Source organism: Oreochromis niloticus, linkage group LG23 (assembly GCF_001858045.2).
Source record: "Oreochromis niloticus isolate F11D_XX linkage group LG23, O_niloticus_UMD_NMBU, whole genome shotgun sequence".
Taxonomy (NCBI): Eukaryota; Metazoa; Chordata; class Actinopteri; order Cichliformes; family Cichlidae; genus Oreochromis; species Oreochromis niloticus.
This window is the reverse complement of record NC_031986.2, coordinates 5,376,375-5,398,160: the sequence shown is the minus strand read 5'-3', so window position 1 is coordinate 5,398,160 and position 21,786 is coordinate 5,376,375. Positions and strand designations below refer to the sequence as shown.

Sequence of the window (21,786 nt, the reverse complement as noted above, 5' to 3'; positions counted from 1 at the left end):
GTATTACACACAATTTGGCTTTATTATGAGCCTTGATGAACCGTTGAATCGACGCACTGATAACATGAAACATGTTCCAAATTTTAAACATCCTCAGTCAATATGTTTCTACTAATAATATTAATAAATACTACAAATGGCGATGTTAGGACACTTTTTATATGATCAATTTTGGGATTTTTAGGAAGGCTTAAATAAAATATAGACATTGGGAAAGAATAAAAGTCAGCTTTATTTTAGAAAAAATACCCCCATACTCCAAGTCATGTTCATACAATGATGTTGGTGCATTTTACACATATTAGAACTGATTTATCAAAAACGTTTGATATTAAATGATGACCATGTAGCACTTAGTACAGTATGTATGAATGCAGTCAGTATAGCCTAGCAACAAAGACGGGGTGTTCAACAGTAGGTTTTCTGCTCATACAGCAGACGTCAGTTCTGACATCAGCACTTGTTACCCAGTAGAGGGCAGTGTGTGTGAGTACACATGTATGCGTGTATCTCCATTATTGTTACAGCTTGTGAAGTGAAACGGTGTAAACATTTTTCATTCAGTAAATCTAAGAAAAAACACATTCAAATGCTCAAAAAGATTCCATAAAGTTAGGAATCATATATATATATATGAAAAGAAAAAAAAACTATATTTGATTGATACAAGGGATGAGAAGCTTCATCTCTACTGTGTGTTTTTAGTTTTTTGTGAATATGCACTAATAGACCTCAGAGTGATTGAGTAAGGAAATTAAATCCATATGGCAAGTCATGAAGCACTGGAGTTATTAGTTATAGTCCATCTTTTCACCACGTTTGCAGCACTCAGGCTTTGTATGAAAAAAATGATCTGTGGGTATGTCAAGTCCTCTGGAACTCCTAACACGCTACGAGCCAGCCCTCATCTGTATTCCTGAGAGAAGACGGATGATCTCCTGCCCTATCTATCCATGCTACGTTCCTTTTTTTTTTACTGTAATTACAAGAGATCCTGGAGGAGGAGGCAAAAATGTGGAGATGATACAGAACATCAGTGTACATGTATATGCCTGAGAATTATGCAAAAACTTCACATAACACTGTGAAAAATGGCTGGTCATAGCTGCCCCTCCTTGAAATGTAGGCAGATGTGTGACAGATGCCCTCACTCAGCCACCTGGAAAAAAAATATATGAGGAAGTCAATACTCCCAAACATTTGGATCAAATCAGAGTGACATAGCCTCAATATTTCAGTCATGAAAAAAGGCAAATAAAGCAGCAAGGTGTGAAAGACATAAAAGACAAAAATATGGCTGACATAAATCATGAGAGCGTACCGGTTGATCTGACTTCCACACATGTCCTCTTGCACTCCTCCTCTGTGTCAAATCGGTTTTTGTTGCCATTGCAGCCTCCGTACCAGAACTGGGCACATGCGTTTGCTTGTTTGTCATAGTACCAGCGGATGCTGTAGTCCCTGCACGTGCCTTGGTCCAGAACCAAGCCACAGCGGGGGTCCAAGGGGACAGTCTCTGCAGGAAAAGATGTCATATGAATGAGAGAACTTGTTTCCACCTAATCTAACCTCAGAGTGGCCCTTTCTGCTCCGTTTCTTCACCATGCTGTCAGAAAAGAGCAGATTCCACAAAATCAGCCACACTGCATCAAAAATAATTGGCTTCCCTGTTCTTCACCTTGCTGCGCACACAGCAGAAAGGCCACATCAACGAAAGCTGCTCCCTTTCTGCAGCCTGTACTCAAAGCACACTGGACTGGAACTCCAATGGAGCTTCATCTACTCCATCAGGTGTCATCACACCACATTTGTAGTCATCTCAAAACTGAGATGGCTGACTATTCGCTTAACCCCCCATTGTCACCATCCCTTATCAGCACTATACTATACTGCTATCAGCACTATACAGACAAAAATATAACAGGGTGCAAAACACAGAAAACATTTAAACATGAACGGATTATTATTTGGCTGACACCTAGTGTCATATACTGAAATATACCACCCCCATACTGAAGGCAGAGGTTTGGATTTTATCTGATGTCATAACTAATTTTCTGTGCCATTATTCATTTCTGTTGTTGACATTAACATCTGTATGCAGGTTGTTACAAAAAATATTCATGTCACAAAAACATACTGTGGCCATGAGGTGGCGTATCACTTTAGGTCCATTGGCCTATTTTAAATAATTCTGAAAACTGCCATTAGTCCAAAGTTATTAAAAGATAAAGAATTTTCCTATTATGTGATAAATAAAGTATTATCCTCTTCTCGTGTCTTTAATTAAGGATATTGTACATTTAGAAAAAAAATAGTTCAGTTATAGCGTGACATATCATTTTAACATGTCAACTAGCTAGCTAACTTATTGCTAACCTTTAGCTCTATTTAACCTTGTAAATATACTACACTGATTGTAACACCTTGGGCCACAGTCACACTAAGAGTCACACTTTATTGGAGTTTTCCAGAAGAGTTGAAACAGCTGCAAAGGTTTGGCCAATGGCTTTTATCCTGTCTTCCTTCTCTAACCCCAACCAGTCGTGGCAGATGGCCGTCCCTCCCTGAGCCTGGTTCTGTCGGAGGTTTCTTCCTGTTAAAAGGGAGTTCTTCCTTCCCACTGTCGCCAAAGTGCTTGCTCATAAGGGATCATATGATTGTTGGGTTTTTCTCTGCGCGTATTATTGTAGGGTCTACCTTGAGGCGACTGTTGTTGTGATTTGGCATTGTATAAATAAAATTGAACTGAATGTCATATTAAACCCTATTGTTTATGAATGAAATATCAATCGAGTTCATATGTATGTGAGGGAAGATACACATAGTATGTGTATTGTCTTTTAAATATTGAGGTCCTGACTGAATTTTTGCTCATAGTATGTCTCTGCAGTGAGGGAATTTATTTATTTTGGATCTCTGTAATAAAAATAATTTTCCTCATAAGAAAGGTAGAAAAGTAGAGCAAAGTATTGGACTTCATATACCTTTGGGAAGAACTGGCCTTGGTACAGGTACATACTGTACAGAAACACCGGAGGATGTTGTAGTTATGCTTGTGGATGAAGATGATGATGATGATGAAGAGTGTTCCCTGGATGGAGAGAGATGTTTGTCTGAGGTGCTGTGGGTAAATGTGTCCCCACGCTGCACCCCTCCTTCCTGTTGAGGATAAAACCAGAAACCAGTCGTTAGAATAATACAGTTGTGTAAAGTACATATAAAGATGTATTCTTGTTTTCATACGTGTACTCTGTTGGATCCTTTAATCCCTTGCTGCGTGGTCTCTATTGTTCCTCCATGGCTGTGTGTGCTGGTGCCAGTGTTGATACCAGTCTGACGTCCATTCTCTACTTCCGGTTGGGTCACAGGCCTGTACTCATAGCCACCAGTAGCATACTTTCCATTGATTAAATTTTTGTTCCCATTATAACCATTGTTTCCATAGCCGTTGTAGCCATTAGTTATTCTGTTATATATTAGGGCTCCATTCTCATCTTCACAGAACTGGCTGACCAGCTTGGATTCGAGGGCTGTGATACAAAGACACAGAAGTTAGGAACTAGGAAAAAGTGATTTAACTAATTACTGTTTTATCACTATTCGCCCCCCAGACATAGCATAATAATTTTTAGGAATTATTTTCTGTTAAATTTCTCAAAAACTATCAGATGGCTTTGCATTAATTTGGTACACAAACAAACATACAGGTCATATGCAGAGGTAGAATACTAATATACTTCATTTAGTGCCAGTAACAGATAAAACTTGAAAAATAAACATCCCTATCGCCCATGCCTTTATAAAGCTTTGCCTTCTGCTAATTATCAGACTTCGGTTTGTAAACACACTACATTCATTATAATAATGCCTACTTTTGCTCCAGTAACGTGCAAAGCTACAGTGAAACCGAACTGGCTAAGTGTGCAAAAGTACAGTAGCCGGCTGGTTTAGGCTAAGCTCTTCAGAAGTGTTATTGAAGATAAATTTTGCTGAAAGTGTGACAGTTGTAGCAATGAGATACATTGTTTCTACATAATCCATTATTTCTTCAAATTGTCACTCACATCAACATATAATGCCAAATTATGGATTGCCATAGACAGTAGGGGTAACCACAAACTAACCAACTAACAGTGGAAGATCAGAACACTAATGAGATTTGAAATCACTATGAAGTTATTCTGCCTAGATTAAATAATAGTGAGTATGTGTGACTTGCATATCTGTAGTTAGACTTGGTGCATTGTTAATAAAAAAAAAGTAAATTTAACGATAGGGCACATAAACGTGAGCTAAATAGGTGTCTAAAATAGCCTGTATAAGATATAAGTTAAGATATGATTTTTTAAATAATATAACACAAAATTGTAGATTTCAAGGCGGACAAGCACTTCACTCTTAAAATATAAATGGATCCATATGAAAATGGAAAAATCTATTTTTAAAAAATTGGTTCACTAGAGGCGGGAGTCACCAGGCAACTCACAATACGACATCCCTAAGGTGATCCTGGGGACATTTTGTGCCATTATGGGGTTTTTTTCATGCTACTTTGGCTGTGCTGAATGAATTTGCCAATTTGCCAGAGGATATTACTTTATTTTAATTTTAGAATTCTTGTCTCAGTTCCTTAAATTAGCTTAAAACGGCTAAGCTACACAAAAATGCCACATTTTAACCTAAGGCCAAAAAATGCCCCATTGAAAATCACTGAAAATACAAGTTTGGATCCCACATTTATTTTGACATCAACTCACTCATTCCTTTATGTTTTATTTTTTGGACTATGTGCCTTCAAATTTTAATTTTTATATTTATCCACCAGGTGGCGCTTCTTTTTACCAAACAAGACATTTCACACTTTCTGTTTTCTGCAGGGGTGCTTTGCTACTGAAATTATACAATGAGTAACCTTTCAGCTTCAAAGATATCTCAGGAGCAAGAAGCAAAACAAAATTGGACTTTATTTTGGTTCTCACTCAAGTAGTTTATGCAGCTGCACTACAGCCATGGTTAGAGGTATTGCAGTAGTGCAGGAGCATGGCAAGACTACAGCACACAGGAGGCTCTGGAGTGTGAAGATGGCGCCTCATACTCCTCCAAGGACTGAGACTGACATAGAGGAGGCCTCAGAGTTTGAAACAGCCCACCTGGAGTCCAACTCTGACTCATCTGAAAGTGAGCATGGAGAGGAGATGGCTGAAGCAGTGACAGGATGAGCTTCTCCATCTCAATAATTTGGTCTCCCACAAAGCCTGCAACGCTCTGCTACGTCCCAGCAGCCAGAGGTTTGATCCCAGGACCTACACACCATGCCACCAGCTATGCACTGCTGCTGATGAATGAAGTCCTGTAGCAAATAGTGGTCATGACAAACCTGCATGGGAAACACTCAGTGGCTTATGTGGACACAGAGGACCTGCAGGTTTATGTAGAGATGCTCATTTTGGACGGTGTTCACAAAAAATCAATCAATTCAAATTTGAAGGGTGCTGCTGCAAACCCCTCTGATCAGCAAATGTAAGGGCAGTGTGAGTTTTGCACGGACAGAAAGAGAACAGCTGGCTGCACCACGTGGGACGCTTACATGCAAACACCACATTCTGTCCATTTGCAGCCTCTGCTCCACCTCAGCTGGAGTCCCTCTTCTTTAAAGGGTTAAAATCCATAAACTATAATTATATTTATATTTCAGGTTGAAGTAGTTTTAAAGACTGTGTCATTTAAAGTGGAAAAAAGATTACTATGTCATATTTTTACAGCCATTTGTGGGAAGGTGTCATTTTTATCCTTAGGGCAAAAAGAGTCAGGGGTCAGGTAGATCAGGGTGTCCAACTCCAGGCCTCAAGGGCTCACACTGGGTCAAAACACCTGGTTAGTTCATTACCAGGCCTCTGGAGAACTTCAAGACATGTTGAGGAGGTAATTTAAATTACATTTATTTAAATGAGCTGTGCTGGATCAAGGAAACATCTAAAACTTGTAGGACTCCAGCCCTTGAGGCCTGGAGTTGGACAACTAAGGGATATTATCACAATACTTCAAATGATTCTTCACATTTTGCGAAGAATGCAGCTGAGTATAACATATATTGAGATTTTTCAAATACAAGTTATGTCCTCAAACTTTGTCAGTATCTGTTTTATCCTATAAGATAAAGTTATCTCACTTAATTTTTTTGCTGCAAACTGAGATTGTAAAACATACCAACACTGTCACTAAAACCTGACATAAATGTTGCCACAAGACACAATAAGTCTGCTATCAGTCTGCAACTGAGTGGGGTTAAGTTGGCAATTGCATGCAATCTGTTCCAGATATTACAGCAGTTAGCTGTAATAAATCACTGAAAATTTATGTTGCTTTTTACAAAGACATCATTCCTGTTCTATAGGAATATAATCAGAATACAATCAGCTGGCAGCTCAACTCATTAACAAAGATTCATATTAAAGGACTAATTCATTTAATAAAATATTGATATTTGGTTTTCAAAAATATCGCAGTATTATCCTCTATCGATTTTTTCCCCCACCTGTAATGTTCCACAGATTTTGTTTTCTACAATGTGATATTAGTGTGTTGGTTGAAAAATAACAAAATAAAGTGTAAGTAAAGAAAATGCATCTTACCTGGCAGGGTGTTGAAGTCATCAATGAGGAACATGTGCTCCGTGTCTGGATCAGATGCGATTAGATTCAACTCTTTCAGGAACTCGGCCTGCGTTGGGTCTGAGGTGTTAACGATCCCCAGGGCGAACATCTCAATATTGGCAGCGTGTGCTTCTCGCACAGCTATATCCAGCTTCACTGGTTCTCGCTTGTCGGTTTGCCCATCAGTAATCACAATGGCCACTTTGCTTACTCCTAAACGTGAACTATGGAAGACCTCCTGCGTAGCCTTGCGGATAGCTGTACCAGTGTAGGTGCCCTCTCCCATATATAGGATGTTTCTGATTGCATTCTTGACATCCTGTTTGGTGACATAGCGGGCCAAGTTGAATACAGTTCTCACCTCCAGGCTGTACAGGACCAGGCCAATCCTGGTGGCGTTTCGGCCCACTGTTACCCGGTCCACTAATGCATTCACAAAGTCCTTGATGATTTCAAAGTTCTCAGGCCCCACACTCTCTGAGCTGTCAATGACAAACACCAGCTCCATAGGCCTCTCCTTACACTTGATCCCACATCCTAGAATCACATCACACCAACATATGAGATCATGGAGGAAATGTCACATTGATGAATTCCAGTCTGTGGAACTGAATACAGCACTTTACAGATAAGATGACACTGTGGCTTCGATTGAGAAACTAAATCTACTACAATATTTGTGCTATCAGAAGATATTTTACCACAGATCTCTTTGATCAATCGAATGATGTCTTCTCTCTGCAATGAATACACAATATAAGCATATGGCTAATCACAAAAAGTAAAACGATACAGATATGAACATATGACACTCACAGTGAGGCCAGCTTCACCTTTGGCACCGACTCGGCCCTAGGATCAAAAATATTAAACAATATTTATTCACAAACTGTCAGTCTTGATGCATTCTCAATCACCCAGGTAAGTAAATCTCCAAAAGTTGATTCTGTTCATCTGGACGTAGCGTTTTCAGTGGGAGAAACGTTTCGTCACTCATCCACGTGACTTCACAAGTGACTTCTTCAGTCTCAGCTGACTGCAGGTTTCCCCAATTCAATGATGAGGATGTACACATCCTGGACAGGGAGAAACACTGGTTTGAGCGTGGAGTCAAGGAGGCCATTTACGTGAAAAGGGAAAGACCATCTCTGAATCAAGGAGGGGGCCTAAGGGTACATCTTTCGCCATCTTACAATGCTGTGATTGCAGCCATTCCCCAACTCTCTGTGAATGGTACTCATGGCCATTGATCAGTGGGCTTTGATCAATGGTCATGAGAATTTGCATGATCATGATGAAGGAACTGACCTCCCAGCCCATTGTTCCTTCAGTGGGCTGGTTTCACATTTCTCCCACTGAAAATACTATGTCCAGATGAACAGAATGAACTTTTGCAGACAAAGTGTTTCTGCAAATCTCCCAGTTCCATTTGGCAGACAAATATCAGTAGCGATAACAAGCAGCATAGGAGCAGGTTCAGGGGTTGGAGCCCTCTTCCCAGCCATCACAAAACAGAACACAACAAACGGAGACATGAAGGAATCATTAGCGTCACTCACAGGTTGCCCAGGGGTTCCAGGGTCTCCTACATCTCCTTTGAACCCCTTCAGCCCCCTCTCCCCTGTCAAACCACGATCACCCTGTTGCACACCACATTGCAAAACATCAGCAGTCAAAGAATTGTAAATGCTCAAAACATTCAGTCCCACGCAACACAGTGACTGACTTTAGCTCCAGGAAAGCCTTCTCCAGGTATTCCTCTTGGTCCTACCACACCCTGGGCCCCCTGTTCACCCTGAATCAAACACACAAGGCAGTTGTGTTACAGCTTGTGACAGATACTTACAGACTTAGGTAGTATACAGAGCCCTGGATGTCTTGACATTTTACAGATATGTGAATGTCTATAAAGGACAATAAATCACAGCCTACCTTTGGCCCTTGAACTCCTTGCCCTTGAGGACCTGTTGGCCCAGGTGGACCAGGTCTCCCAGGGTTACCCTGCAAGTCAAAACATGTTGCTTGTATAACTACAGCTCAAGGTCAGTTACAAAATACTTACAATGTGACAAAAAAGCAGATTTGTAATTTATGAAAGAAATTTTTGTTACAGCCATACAAATGGCACAGTTACTGCGGTCAAGGCAGCAGACCTGCTGACCTGCTGTTCACATAATTTTACAGGCTCCACCTGTGGGGAGGTGTAGGCAGGGAGACACCTGTCAGGTGGAATGCTATTTAAAAAAGCCGACAATACTCTTTCTTCCTTCAAGTGAAGGAAAAGCCTTTTGCTGTAGTCATGACTGAATGTCAACCAGTCATGACTACAGCAAATTCAAGTCATGTGCAGCTACCAGTTATCATCAAACTCCAAAGTGAATTCAGTAATGTGTTTTCTCTTGTCTGTGTGTTCAGTATTAAAGCTTCAAAGTTGGCAAAATATCCTTAATTTTTCTTGAATGGCTAAAAAAAGAAAATAAGTAAAATAAGATTACTGATTTTGATTAGAAAACAGCCACAACTCAACCTTGCACATGCATGTGTGACATCTGTGCACGCCTCTACTTTGATTGCTTTGTTGTCTGTATGCTGCTATGACAACTTGATTTCTGGGCTGCAGTGCATCTGTGAAAACAGCTTAATCCAAGAAATTATCTGATGTCATGACCCACTAAAAATTTTGACTGTAATACGTTTCCTGTTTGGGTTGCCTTCATAATGTGAGAAAAGGCAATAGCAGCTATATATACCACATGTGCAATTAATAACTCAACTCAACAAAAAATTAACTTTATCTATAATGAGTATGAAACACACTTTGTATTCTTGTGATAAAAAGCAGCAACTTCAAGGTTACCAGTGTTGTCGTGAATGTTTCACATCACCATTTTCTCAGCACGGATAAGAGCTGACATGTGTCACTGTGCTCTGCTTTCCCATTTTTTCCTGTTATTTGAGTCTTCAATTAAAACCTGAATACTGCTGCATGACTATGACAGAGCTCGGACATGCACAGACAGTGGCCTGAAGCCTGTGGGGAATCTGGATGTGATATGTGAGGACGTGCGGGGTGCCGGGTGTTGTTTTAGTGAGGCCTGTTAGGCCAAGTGTTTCTCATCAGACACATATGTCTGTGGAGATTCACACCCTGCACCCATGTGTCACAGTGCTGTTGGAAAAATCACGATAAATGCCACCAAAAAATGAACAGGCAGCCCGGTTGTGGGCATGTTTGCACAGAAGATAATGCACTGTGGATTTTTTTTTTCAATCTGTTATTCTTCAGAGAATGTAACTCAGTCACAACCATCTGGCAGTACTTAGGAGAAATTTGGAAAAGGCTCCTCACAAGTAAACACCTTAGAATGTTGTCCTCGACTTATGTTTCCATAACCAAATAAAAAACCAAATAAAAATCCATCCATCCATCCATTCGCTTCCGCTTATCCTTTTCAGGGTCGCGGGGGGCGCTGGAGCCTATCCCAGCTGTCATAGGGCGAGAGGCGGGGTACACCCTGGACAGGTCGCCAGTCTGTCGCAGGGCCAACACACAGGGACAGACAACCATTCACGCTCACATTCACTCACACAGTCACACCTAGTGACAATTTGGATTATCCAATTAACCTATCCCCACAAGTTGCATGTCTTTGGACGGTGGGAGGAAGCCGGAGTACCCGGAGAGAACCCACGCAAACACGGGGAGAACATGCAAACTCCACACAGAAAGAATAATATAATAATATTTCAAATAATAATAATATTACAAAACAGGTAAAAGGGAGTTGCTTCAAATAGAAGAGGTTAAAGATTTGAAAAATGTAAAGGTTTTAAATTTACCAGAGGTCCTGGGAGGCCTTCACCTGGAGGTCCTGGTAAACCAGGCAACCCTCGAAATCCAATATCGCCCTGCAAAGATGGATGCACAGCAAAGATAGATGAACACTGACAGCACAGCAATTTACAATCTGTCAAACAAACTCGTGCACCGACTAAAATCTAGTTTCCCTTAATTAGCTTTCCTAAACAAATGACCAAATCTTTCAATGGTGAGATAATCTCACTTATCTTCAGTGCGGATTCAAACACAACTTGGAAATTAATCTTACTAGGACTTGACAATGGCTTTGGCTCAATATTTAAATTCTGACCTCACAGAAAGAACCATCTGTGTCATATAAGGTTTACATCCTACAAGTTTTTCGAAACATGGGACATTATTGATTGAATTTTGCATTCAAACCAATAATGAATTCCATAATGTTTATAAACAGTGACTAACTATCATCACAATACAGTATGACAGATCCAGGCATACCAAGAGCTTTGCAGACCGCATGTCTACATGTTATAACTGTATACTGAACCTGGGGGCAGCGTCACAAACAGCAACAACTGTTAATGTGGGTTTCTCTTCTTCATGTTTGTGCTGTTGCTGGTCCTTTAGCATAGTTTTTCCTTCCCAGTGTTGCCAAGTGTGTGCTGATAGGGTATTAATAATAATAATAACAATAATAGATTGCATTTATATAGCGCTTTTCAGGACCCCTCAAAGCGCTTTACAATACCACTATTCATTCACTCTCACATTCATACACTGGTGAAGGCAAGCTACAGTTGTAGCCACAGCTGCCCTGGGGCAGACTGACAGAGGCGAGGCTGCCATATCGCGCCATCGGCCCCTCTGGCCAACACCAGTAGGCGGTAGGTGAAGTGCCTTGCCCAAGGACACAACGACCGAGACTGTCCGAGCCGGGGCTTGAACCGGCAACCTTCCGATTACAAGACGAACACCCAAGTCTTGAGCCACGATCGTCTTGTCTTATTGTTGGGGTTTTTCTGCATTACTGTTTTGTCTTTACCTTACAATTTTAAGCACATCAACTGTTGTTGTAATTTGGTGCTATATAAATAAAATTGATTTGCAAATGGAACTGAATTGATTTCACATAGCTTTAATGTGTAGACATATTTTTCAAATGACTATGTAGACCTGTAAATTACCAACACATCACTATACTGGGACCTTTGTACAAACCACAAAGTCTGCTGGAAAGTGTGGAAACCTACTGTAACCTTACTATAATTCTCAACTTTTTTTAAACAAAGACCCAACCTTACACTGACATTTGAAAGAAATGCACACTAGAAAGTTCCATCTTATGGATCCATGTTCTCACCTTCGGTCCAGGAATGCCCACTCCCTCAGGCCCAGGTTCTCCTGGAAGTCCAGGCAGCCCAGGAGGACCCTGAAAAAGCAAAAAACAAACTTAAGTATGGCTTTCCAGAAAGAAGAGTAAGTTGATATTGTACTCTGAAACAAGCAGAGTATAATACTTGAAATTGAATAAGAAATTGTCTGGCTTTTAAAAAATAATGCAATAAAACAGGATTTAATGTGTAACAATTGGAACAGTTAGCCCCACAGGGGGATTTTGTTACCTTTGGACAGCACCAGGTTAGCTGCTTCTCATTGTTCCCGGACTTTATGCTAAGCTAAGCTAAGCATCTGGTTTACAGACCAAACAGTTGGTATCAATCTTCATATCTAACCCTCAATGAGAAAGTAAGATATAGTAAGTGATTTTTTCTTGTGTTTTTTAAGGAACCACCTTTATTCTTACTGCCCTTAATGCAAATCATGTTCATTTCATCTCCCTCTGGTTTAAGTTAAAGGAAACATACTCAGGTGTAAGGGCCACCTACTGTAAAGTTGGGTAATAAATGTCTCACTGATTGATAGAGGGTTGGAACTGAGCGGTAGCATAGGAAAGACAAATGCTAGATGGATGGAGGACTAGATATAGTGTGCAGATGAAAGGTATGGCTGTACAGATTTATGAGGAGACATATGTCATTGTCTAAATCAGCTCCTCACCATGGGGCCAGGATAGCCATCTCCTTTGGGACCAAATGGACCTGGAGGGCCTCGATCCCCTCGGTCACCCTACAGGAGGCAGATACATATGAATCAATAATTCATTCATACAAAGGATACAAAGAGATTTATAGACTTGCAAAACAAACTAAAGTGGAATGTGCACATAAATGGACACATATGCCCTCTGCTCCTTTGCTTGGTCCCTTATATTAAGTATTGAGCAAAACATAAGAACAGGTTGTAGCATTTTATTAGCTGAGATTTTCAGCAAATGTTAGCGTATGGAAAGCATGACAGGATGTACAGTTGTGCTTCCCATTCTAATTTTTGACATATTCTCTGTTCTTTCTAGATGGACTGTAAATGGCCTTGATGATGAAAGCACACACATGTGTTTCCTGACCTGCCTCTCGTTACTTGTTTGATTATTAATTCTTTCCAGATTTGGACACACTCAGCACAACATGTTTAAATGTGTTTTTTCGAAAATCTGACTCATGCTTGTTTCTACAGGCAGGCACCCAATAGAAATGCAATACATATTTATATGTGTATTTTTTTTTCAACCAGAGAAGAATAATATCAGTTTTACCTTAGGACCAGGAAGTCCATAGCCAGTCTCCCCAACTGGACCAGGAGGACCATTTGGACCAGGATCACCCTACAACACATTTTTAGTAACAAAGCTGCCCTTAGTACAGAAGGTTGTACATAGATGTACAACATGGATGTTGTACATCTAATATAAAAAGGTTAACTTTAATAGACACTATATATACAATATAAAATGTAGAACATTTTAGGACTGTGCTGTTGCTACTTAGAAACAAATTAAAGACTTCTACCACTGATAATACTGTTTAATAATGGGTTAATGCTACAAACTAAACATACTAATTCAATTCAATTCAGTTTTATTTATATAGCGCCAAATCACAGCAGAGATCCTACAATAATGGAGTATGTATGTAGTACAATAACAATAACTCCAAAAACAAGTTTACCTACATCAGGAGAATCAATGTTTCTTTCTACAAAGAGTCTTGGAACAACCTAAAATAACTACCACATATTTTGTGAAAATGTGAAGAAAACATAAAGAATCTCCGCAGTCTTACACTGATGGTTCAGTAAAACTGAACCTGTTACCTTGGGCCCAGTGATGAAGCGTCCCGGAGGACCAGGCAAACCCAACCTGCCTTGCGCTCCTGGTTCTCCCTGACAAAGTTTATTGTATGCAAACTGGTTAAGACCAAAAACTTACAGAGGATATTTTCTCATTATCGCTTTCCAGGTAAATGTTAATGATGGCCTAATGATTGCTCACCTTTGGTCCTGAGGGTCCAGCAATGCCTGGCGGCCCAGTCAAGCCTCTGATTCCTCTTTGGCCTTGGTCACCCTTGAAGGTCACATCAGGAATATACTCACTGGTCTGACTTACTTACTGACTTGCAGGAAAATGAAATATGGAATATTACTTTCTTACCTTTTCACCTTGGATACCAATTCCAGGAGCGCCATCTGGCCCCCTTAGGCCAATAGCTCCAGGCTCGCCCTAAAGACACACATGCATGCAAGTATTTGGCCCCCTTCCTGTTTTTTTTTTGTTTTTTTTAAATTTTTTGCATATTTGTCATACTTACACATTTTAGATCATCAAACAAATTTTAATAATAGATATTGCTAACCTGGGTTTCAGTTATTAAGGAAAAAAATCTACCTGGTTCAGTTATGTGAAAAAATAATAACTGGTTGTAACACCCTTGTTAGTAAGAGCTGCAATTCAGCAAACGGCAATAAGGCTTTCATATCAATGCAGAAGAATTTTGGCTCACTCTTTGCACAAACTTTTTAATTGGAGAATTTTCAAAAACCCAAAACCTTCATTTGGTTGTTTTTGAGTCATTCAGAAGTGGACTTGCCTGTCTGTTTTTGATAATTGTCCTGCTATGTAAGCCAAGTGGGCTTGAGCTTCAGGACATGAACTGATGGCTGGACATTCTCTTCAGGATTTTCTCACAGATAGCAGAATTCATGGTTTCATCAATTAAGGCAAGTTGTCCAGGTCCTGAAGCAGCAAAGCCCCAGACAATCATAGTACCATTGTTCATAATGGATCTCAATGTGGTTTGCTTAACCCTCTCAGGCTCAAATTAAGTTTTAGTTACAGGAAAAATCTGATATTTGGGGAAAATTATCAAAAAAAAAACCCCACTCATAAAATATGTATGTGGGGTAATCAGGTTGTTAGTGTTTTAACTGTTGCAAATCTGCAACGCCTGCCTTGAGAGGCTTAAAGCCTTAGAAATGGATTTATAATCCTTCCCAAACTGATAGATGTCAAGTATCTTTAGAAAATTTCTCTATATCATGGGATGCTGCATTGGTTCTTGAGACCTTTTAGCCTACTTCACTTGATCAGACAGGTTTTACTTAAGTGATTTTTTTGATACAACAGAAAATTTAATTGCCACGTAGAGCAAGATAGATTTAGATAGGTTTTTCCCATAATAAATAAAATGATCACTTAAAAACTGCATTTTGCGTTTGCTCAGGTTAAAACATCTTCAAACTACCTTCTGTCCAGGGGCTCCATCCTCCCCTGGAAGCCCAGGCAAACCTGGCATTCCTGATGATCCTGGTTCACCCTGAGGACAGATTGGTGGCTCTGTATGAGTTTATGGAGGGAATGTTTAATACTTTAAATAATGTATACTGATAACTGCTGCTGATGTGAGTTTTTACCAAATGGTTCTAACTCACCTTAGCTCCAGGGTCTCCAGCCCCTCTCTCCCCTGTAGCACCAATTTCACCTGGAAACCCTTGGTCTCCCTGTGTTAGGCAATGACATCTTCACATCTTGTCGTAATTACTAAAACACTTACACCAGTATTGTTAATATTTGCTAAGCGGACTATTACCAGAGAGCCACGCATTTTTTAAGAAAATATACTTGCTGGCATTATTTTGTACAGGCCTGGTCACAAAAGCGTTTATGCTAAGAGGCCAGGAAGACTTGCAATGAAAGTTTACATAACAGCTTAAAATACAGGACAGTTTAGCATACAATTTACTTTTATTTAACATCCTCATCCAGTTGTACACTTGATAATCTGTGTGGATATATCGCTCCAGTTGCAGGTTAACCTTTAATTTCTGTCTTCAGTGCTGAGAGCAGATCACGTACAGTGGAGATAAATATGACTAAAAGTATCAGCCTTGCTTGCATGGCTATCAAATCATTAATCAGATCCTGCAGTTTAAGTCATCATTGCTAAGCATTATACCACTTAACTATGTGATGTTTCAGGGTCATATAATCCAGTTCCAACTATAAGCTCTGTGGCCTCCACATAGAAATCCTGACCCCTTGTTATTACCACTAAGATTTTGAACATATGCACAAACCTTGGGCCCAGGCATGCCCTCTCCTGGTGGACCTCTGCTTCCTGGTGGCCCCCTTGGACCCTCTATGCCCTGCAGGGATGAATAAATGCAGTAATTAAAAGAAGCCTGAATGGAATCTGTAAACGGGGAGTGTTTTTGCTGAAGGCAGAGTAATTAGAATTTTTTCTGGGACATCAGAAGGAGGTGAACTTTTCTTCTAACACAAAATTTAAACAATTTCATTGTTTCAGTGTAATATATGTTTCTGGTTTAAACACATATTAAAATAAAAAACAGTTTAGCATGAAAAGTTTTTCTTCTTGTAGTTTATAATTTCCAATAGGCTGTTTTTTTTATTTTCTATAATCAGGTGATTAATGGAGACTTTTTCAGTTCTATTTTGAAGACTTTTCTTTAAATAAATTCAGCTGTGCAGAAAGCCCTGTGTGAGAGCACACCTGTGTCCCTCTCTTCCACAAGCGAGTGAATGGTGAACTAGAACCAGACCTGTTCTGATAGCAATTAGCTGATGTTTTGATGACAGTGAAAAGCTCTTTGGCTAAGCTGCCAGCAGCCAACAGTTTCCACTAGTCTCCAGCTGTTGTTATGGTGTCAGAGCATGTATTTTTATGTACTTCTGTATCATCTTGGTTAAATTATGATTGTTGATGAAAAGCTTGTATTAATAAAGTAACACCTGATCTCATGTAATCATAATTTCTTTCATTTGTTATCAAAGAATAGGGAAAAAGTAGCTCAAAACAGATGCTTCTTTACAGTTTACTAAAATATCTTAAGTGGCAGCAATAACTTTTTATTTATTAGTAGGTCTGCAAAAAATACTGATGCTAGTAGCTTGAAGGTGTTTGATTTTGGCACAAGCATGATTTAAGCTAAATGTTAATGTCAGATTGCTAACCTGTTCTCAACGAACGTGCTAATATGAAGATCTTGGCAGAATTATTGTTTACTGTGGTCAGTATTGGGGAGTTACAGAATACATGTACAGGCGTTATGTATTTAAAATACAAAATCTGAGTAACTGTTTCAGTTACAGTTACAGCTTAAATAGGTGATAATTAGAATACAGTTACTTTGGTTGAATAAATGGATTATATAGCAGTTTTTTCCTGTTTCATATGGATACATACATAATTAATGTATTAGAGCCACTGTGGGAATCATATTATGAGTCCAACACTTGCCTTCTCACCCTGTATGCCTAGTCCTGGGAGACCGACAAGCCCTGGAAGACCCGGTGGCCCAAAATCCCCCTACAAGTTCAGATAACAACATGTAAATGTTAATAGGTTGACAGTGCTTCACACTGAAATGCTTATGTGATTTATTATATGTGGAAAACACCCATCTGTATACAATTCTATAGCGCTGCATTTTAATGAATTAAAAATATAGGCCACACATGATTACATCTGCTCCTTTGCCTCACTTCCTTTTATCTGTCACATGCTATAATCACATCACAAATATATGATGGTAATGCAGAGAACCCTGCAGGCGGTGTTTGTCATTACTCCATGAAAACGTTGCGATTACCTCCAATGAACTTCACTACAAAGCTCACAGTAAAACTGTCAGCAAGATCAGTGTCGAGAACACCCGTGCAAATCACAACGAAAAAGTTTTTTGGGGGGGAAATTATTTTTCATGGAGCAGAAAGAATTACATAACTAAAAATCAACTCAGCCTTTCTTTGTCTGTAAGTCTGTGAGCTAAAATACTGCCAGATGGCTGTGAAGCTCTACAAACACATCCTGAAAGACAAACCTTTACCTTTATGTCTATGTCTGACTGTACCTGACTGCAGGCTAACTTTTCTACATTCATCAGCACAAGCCGTGAAACTGCGCTCCTCCTACACTATATGCTTTGACCTTGATTCATCATCTGCGGACTGTGACCTCCTACATAACACTGCACTGAATGCATTCATCCGTGGCTCTGCCAACTTATGGCCTTCTTCACAACAGGACTCCGGCTTTCTCTTCATGGCTGTGTGAAGGCTTTTCAGCAGGCGCCTTAGTTACAGCCTCTTTAAACTCCACCTTGTCTCCTTTGATTCCAGCACCCGGTTGTCCTCTGGGCCCCCGTGGCCCCTCCAAGCCTCGCTCTCCCTGCCAAGACGGACAGAGAAGTTACTGCAAATTGACTCTTGAAATAGTAAGATTTATGAAAATAATGGCAAAATAGGAGCAGAAAAATAAGTATAAAAGTTAGAATAATATGATATTAGTTAAAATACAGATGTTATTTTCCAAAAGGACTCACACGGTGTAAAACACGACTTTGAAGCCAAACAGGAGTTTTAGTTTAACCAATGTATCATCTTTCAGCTGCTTCCTCATTCCCCGAGGTTTCACCACAGCAGATGGATCCACATATTTGATTTGGCACAGTTTTTGTACCAGATGCCCTTCCTGACACAACACTCCCATTTCTACAGGCCTGGGCCCCGCACTAAGAATACACTGGTTTATAACCCCACCCACCCACCCAAGGCTGGATTATTTATCCTCCCAGTGTCAGACTGGGGATCTTTAATATGTAAAGCAAATGTGTTAACCACCACAGCATGTCTTGCTTTTCATTCACGGTAAATTATTTCGACTTTTTAATCTGACTTTAAAGACATCTTTACTTATTACAGAGCATGATGGCTTTGTAACTGAAAAGCTGCCATTGCAGTAGTGTGCATTACGAGCCATTTCTCAGTTAGCTTCATGGCTTGTTGTGATGTCTGGTTTAGCAAAAAGCTTATTGTTATTTTAAATGTTCAGTTTGATTTATGTCAGTTACTCATAGAAGAGTGTAACTTGCTCATCAGAAGTGGCCGGAAAGATCCAAACTTGCACACAGTTTCTGTTTCTTCTACGGAAAGCAGAAGTAGCCATGCTATATGCTATATAGGAATATTGTGGTATTTCATGTATTTCAAAAGGTGCCTAGAGGAGATATAAGTATTACACAAAGAGAAAGAGCAGGAGGAAAAATTCAGTGAGGGATTAGAAGAGTAATACAGGATGACAGTCAGTAAAATGAAAAAAATGCTGCATAATGTCCTGCACTTTATAGACTGCAGAAAAGTCCCATTTCCCTTGAGGAAATATTTCTGTGTCTTCCAAGGACATCCAAGGACAACAGAAACAATGTCGCATAGAGGAGTACACTGGTTAACATGCCGCTCTTGCATGTTAGCCTCAAGAGGTAAAGATTTACTGTCGTAACTCTATGATCCCTCACAAGCTCAGGTGCTAATGATGTGGAAAAAGCTGCAGAGCTCCTGTGAATCTGGAGCCTGTCGAGGCTTGTCATGTGAAGAATGCTGCTTTGGAACAAGAACGCCATTAAAAAAAGTGGGGAAAAAGCACCCTTGAGGCCAATCTTGAGCAGTGGGGGATCCACCTTCTCCTGTCGGGGGGGCTAGCTGATACCATCACCAAGGCAAGTCACCAAGTGATAAATCAAATAATAGTCTGAAGCAGTCTAAAGTGGAAACATTCACATGAATTCTAGTTCCTGTGATACAAAACTGCTCTGTTAGCCTTATAACAAAGCCACAAAGTTTTTACAGTAACCATGTTTAATTTAGCTGTGTGCATTTATCAAAACAACAGAGCTGTGTGACAAATGCACAGATCCGACACCTGTTTGAAAGGAAACATGAACATTTTACAAAGGAACACTTCCAACAGCTATGATACATTTTTGCAATTACACTGATGTTGAGCTATGTTGTTTTTAATCGCTTGGGGAATCAATACAGCTTTTGGGGGAGAAAATTAAAATGATCTAAGGGCTGAGTCTGATAAATATTTTAATATTTTTCAACATTAAAAAGAATAAAATAACTCTGCTGGATGTTTCAAATTCTCTTAAATTTTCCACTTTCATTTTCAAAAATGTCTCTGTCATTCAAAATCATGCCAAAGGAACAGGTGGAGGCATAAATCTAAACATACAGAAATGCTGGCCAATCAGAAGCCCATAAACAAAACACAGTGTGCAATCTGAAAAAGGACGGGAAAACTAAGAATAACAGCAGGAAACATTAAAGCATCACAAACACATGCTGTGTAAGTCTTCTGCACAGTATAAGGAGTAAATTTCTCACCCTCAAATACTGAATGAAATAATTTTTTTTGGCCTATAAATGTCAAAGATATCTCTCATGTGGAAATTGCTTTGGAAAACAAAAAAAACATGAGAGAAAGTATATATCCACATGTGCACTTGTGCTTAAAAGACACTGAGTGTGCATATATGAATGTGTGCCTGATGGCCTTGAGAAAACACAGACATAGGAAAAGACTCTTTATTTCCTCTCTCAGTGAGTCACTGACACGATGCCCTGGCTTTTTTCTTGAACCATCTCTGAAACTTCTGCTTTATGTGGAGATGTTCTCATGCCTGTGCTGGATACGATCAACGGACTAGATCACAGCACAAGGTAATGAGAGCCATACCACACTGTTAATTTATGGAACTTTTGTGTTGAGTTATCATGTCTTGTAATCCTACACATCATCAATTTCCTGTCATTACATTCTGGAATCTGGAGCCCAGATGGATCTTTGTGTAAGTCAGTTTGTAGATACGAAATGCATGAATGCCTTAAACAGGGTCAAAGGGGTTAAAAGAGTTTCCCTGGCTGGTTTCTTACATGAAAAATGTCAGACTTAAAAAGCATGAACGCTAACTCACCTTTGGTCCAGGCAGACCTTCTCCTATCAGCCCTCTCTCTCCCTGGACTCCCTGTGGTCCTTGAGGTCCCTGAGTAAAACAAAGGAAACTGAAAAGATGTCTCACATGCAAACTAGGTTGTCTCTGAAGGTAAAATGTAATGTCCCTGCTTGGATGTCAACATTTCCTTCTGTTGCTTTTTTGTCTCTTGTCTAAGGTGTGGTGACAAACCGGATCTAATCCCCGCTGAATGTTCTCATCTGGCCAAGGTATTAGCAATAGATCCTTAAACAGTGAGGGGGGATCACAGAGGGGAAGGTTTGCCTTCAGGGACTTTTGCCAGAAAGCTTTTTTAAAACTCAGGTGTAGTAGTTTATAGAGTGGCAAGGTTCACATATATTTTAGGTTTTATTGGATGGCTGAGAGACAAGAGACAGGAGACTGAGGTTGGTGTTCCATGTGTTGCCAAATGTCAAAATTAAGATTTTTATTGTTTTTCTTTCATATTTTCATTTTTTAAATTACTTTTATTGAGTTTCAGTTGTACTTTGGTGCAAACACAGGATGACAATAACCAAATATTTCTCAGCATGAGCCATCATTTACCTGCAACAGAAGTTTAAAACTTGAATTAGATATTATGTGTACCTAGCTCTCGTGAGTATTTGTTACATTTAATAAAAACTGTTGATGGTAAAAAATATTATTGAAAACCCTGAAATATAAGACTTTTAAAACCAGCTCACAATGTTAGCATTAGTTATCTATAGAGAGAAAATCTCCAAGCAGTTGTTGTTGTTTTAGGTATCCTGAAAACACAAAGCTAGGGCCGCAAAATTAATAAAATTTGAATCTCAATCATGATTTTGGGTTCTCGTAATTAAATTAACATGACAGATTGATATTACCAGATCAAGTATTCCTCAAATCAGCGCCTGACCACATACCCGCATTCTGTATGGCTAAAGACATTTGTCCACAAACACAGTGAGTAACAAAATCTATAAGAAAATGGTCAACATATTGCACAAAAGATACATTATTCCCTCAGCAATTATTGTTCTAAAGTTGCAATGCCTATGCAGGGTGCAAAACATGGCAAGAGAAAAAGTGAGAGATATCCCAGCTGTCAAGTAATTTGCTTTGAGTTTTAGTCACACC

General features: G+C 39.6%; 1 protein-coding gene across 2 annotated transcripts in view; it reads right to left on the bottom strand.

The window, feature by feature from the left end:
* Positions 1-214: 214 nt before the first annotated feature.
* The window catches only part of LOC100699459 (collagen alpha-1(XXVIII) chain), a 36,750-nt gene continuing 15,178 nt past the window's right edge, over positions 215-21,786 (bottom strand). For both annotated transcript variants that reach the window (XM_005449934.4, XM_005449935.2), the window contains 23 exons: positions 20,647-20,715; positions 17,991-18,059; positions 17,130-17,198; positions 15,946-16,014; positions 15,301-15,369; positions 15,114-15,185; positions 14,024-14,092; positions 13,865-13,936; positions 13,687-13,755; positions 13,130-13,198; positions 12,535-12,603; positions 11,837-11,905; positions 10,497-10,565; positions 8,589-8,657; positions 8,383-8,451; positions 8,216-8,296; positions 7,473-7,508; positions 7,358-7,394; positions 6,636-7,193; positions 3,247-3,533; positions 2,988-3,162; positions 1,322-1,516; positions 215-1,159 (listed from right to left, as the gene is read on the bottom strand). In XM_005449934.4, coding sequence (XP_005449991.1) covers positions 1,152-1,159; positions 1,322-1,516; positions 2,988-3,162; positions 3,247-3,533; positions 6,636-7,193; positions 7,358-7,394; positions 7,473-7,508; positions 8,216-8,296; positions 8,383-8,451; positions 8,589-8,657; positions 10,497-10,565; positions 11,837-11,905; positions 12,535-12,603; positions 13,130-13,198; positions 13,687-13,755; positions 13,865-13,936; positions 14,024-14,092; positions 15,114-15,185; positions 15,301-15,369; positions 15,946-16,014; positions 17,130-17,198; positions 17,991-18,059; positions 20,647-20,715 — 2,418 coding nt within the window. In that variant the 3' untranslated portion in view covers positions 215-1,151. The remainder of the gene's footprint in view (positions 1,160-1,321; positions 1,517-2,987; positions 3,163-3,246; positions 3,534-6,635; positions 7,194-7,357; positions 7,395-7,472; positions 7,509-8,215; positions 8,297-8,382; positions 8,452-8,588; positions 8,658-10,496; positions 10,566-11,836; positions 11,906-12,534; positions 12,604-13,129; positions 13,199-13,686; positions 13,756-13,864; positions 13,937-14,023; positions 14,093-15,113; positions 15,186-15,300; positions 15,370-15,945; positions 16,015-17,129; positions 17,199-17,990; positions 18,060-20,646; positions 20,716-21,786) is intronic.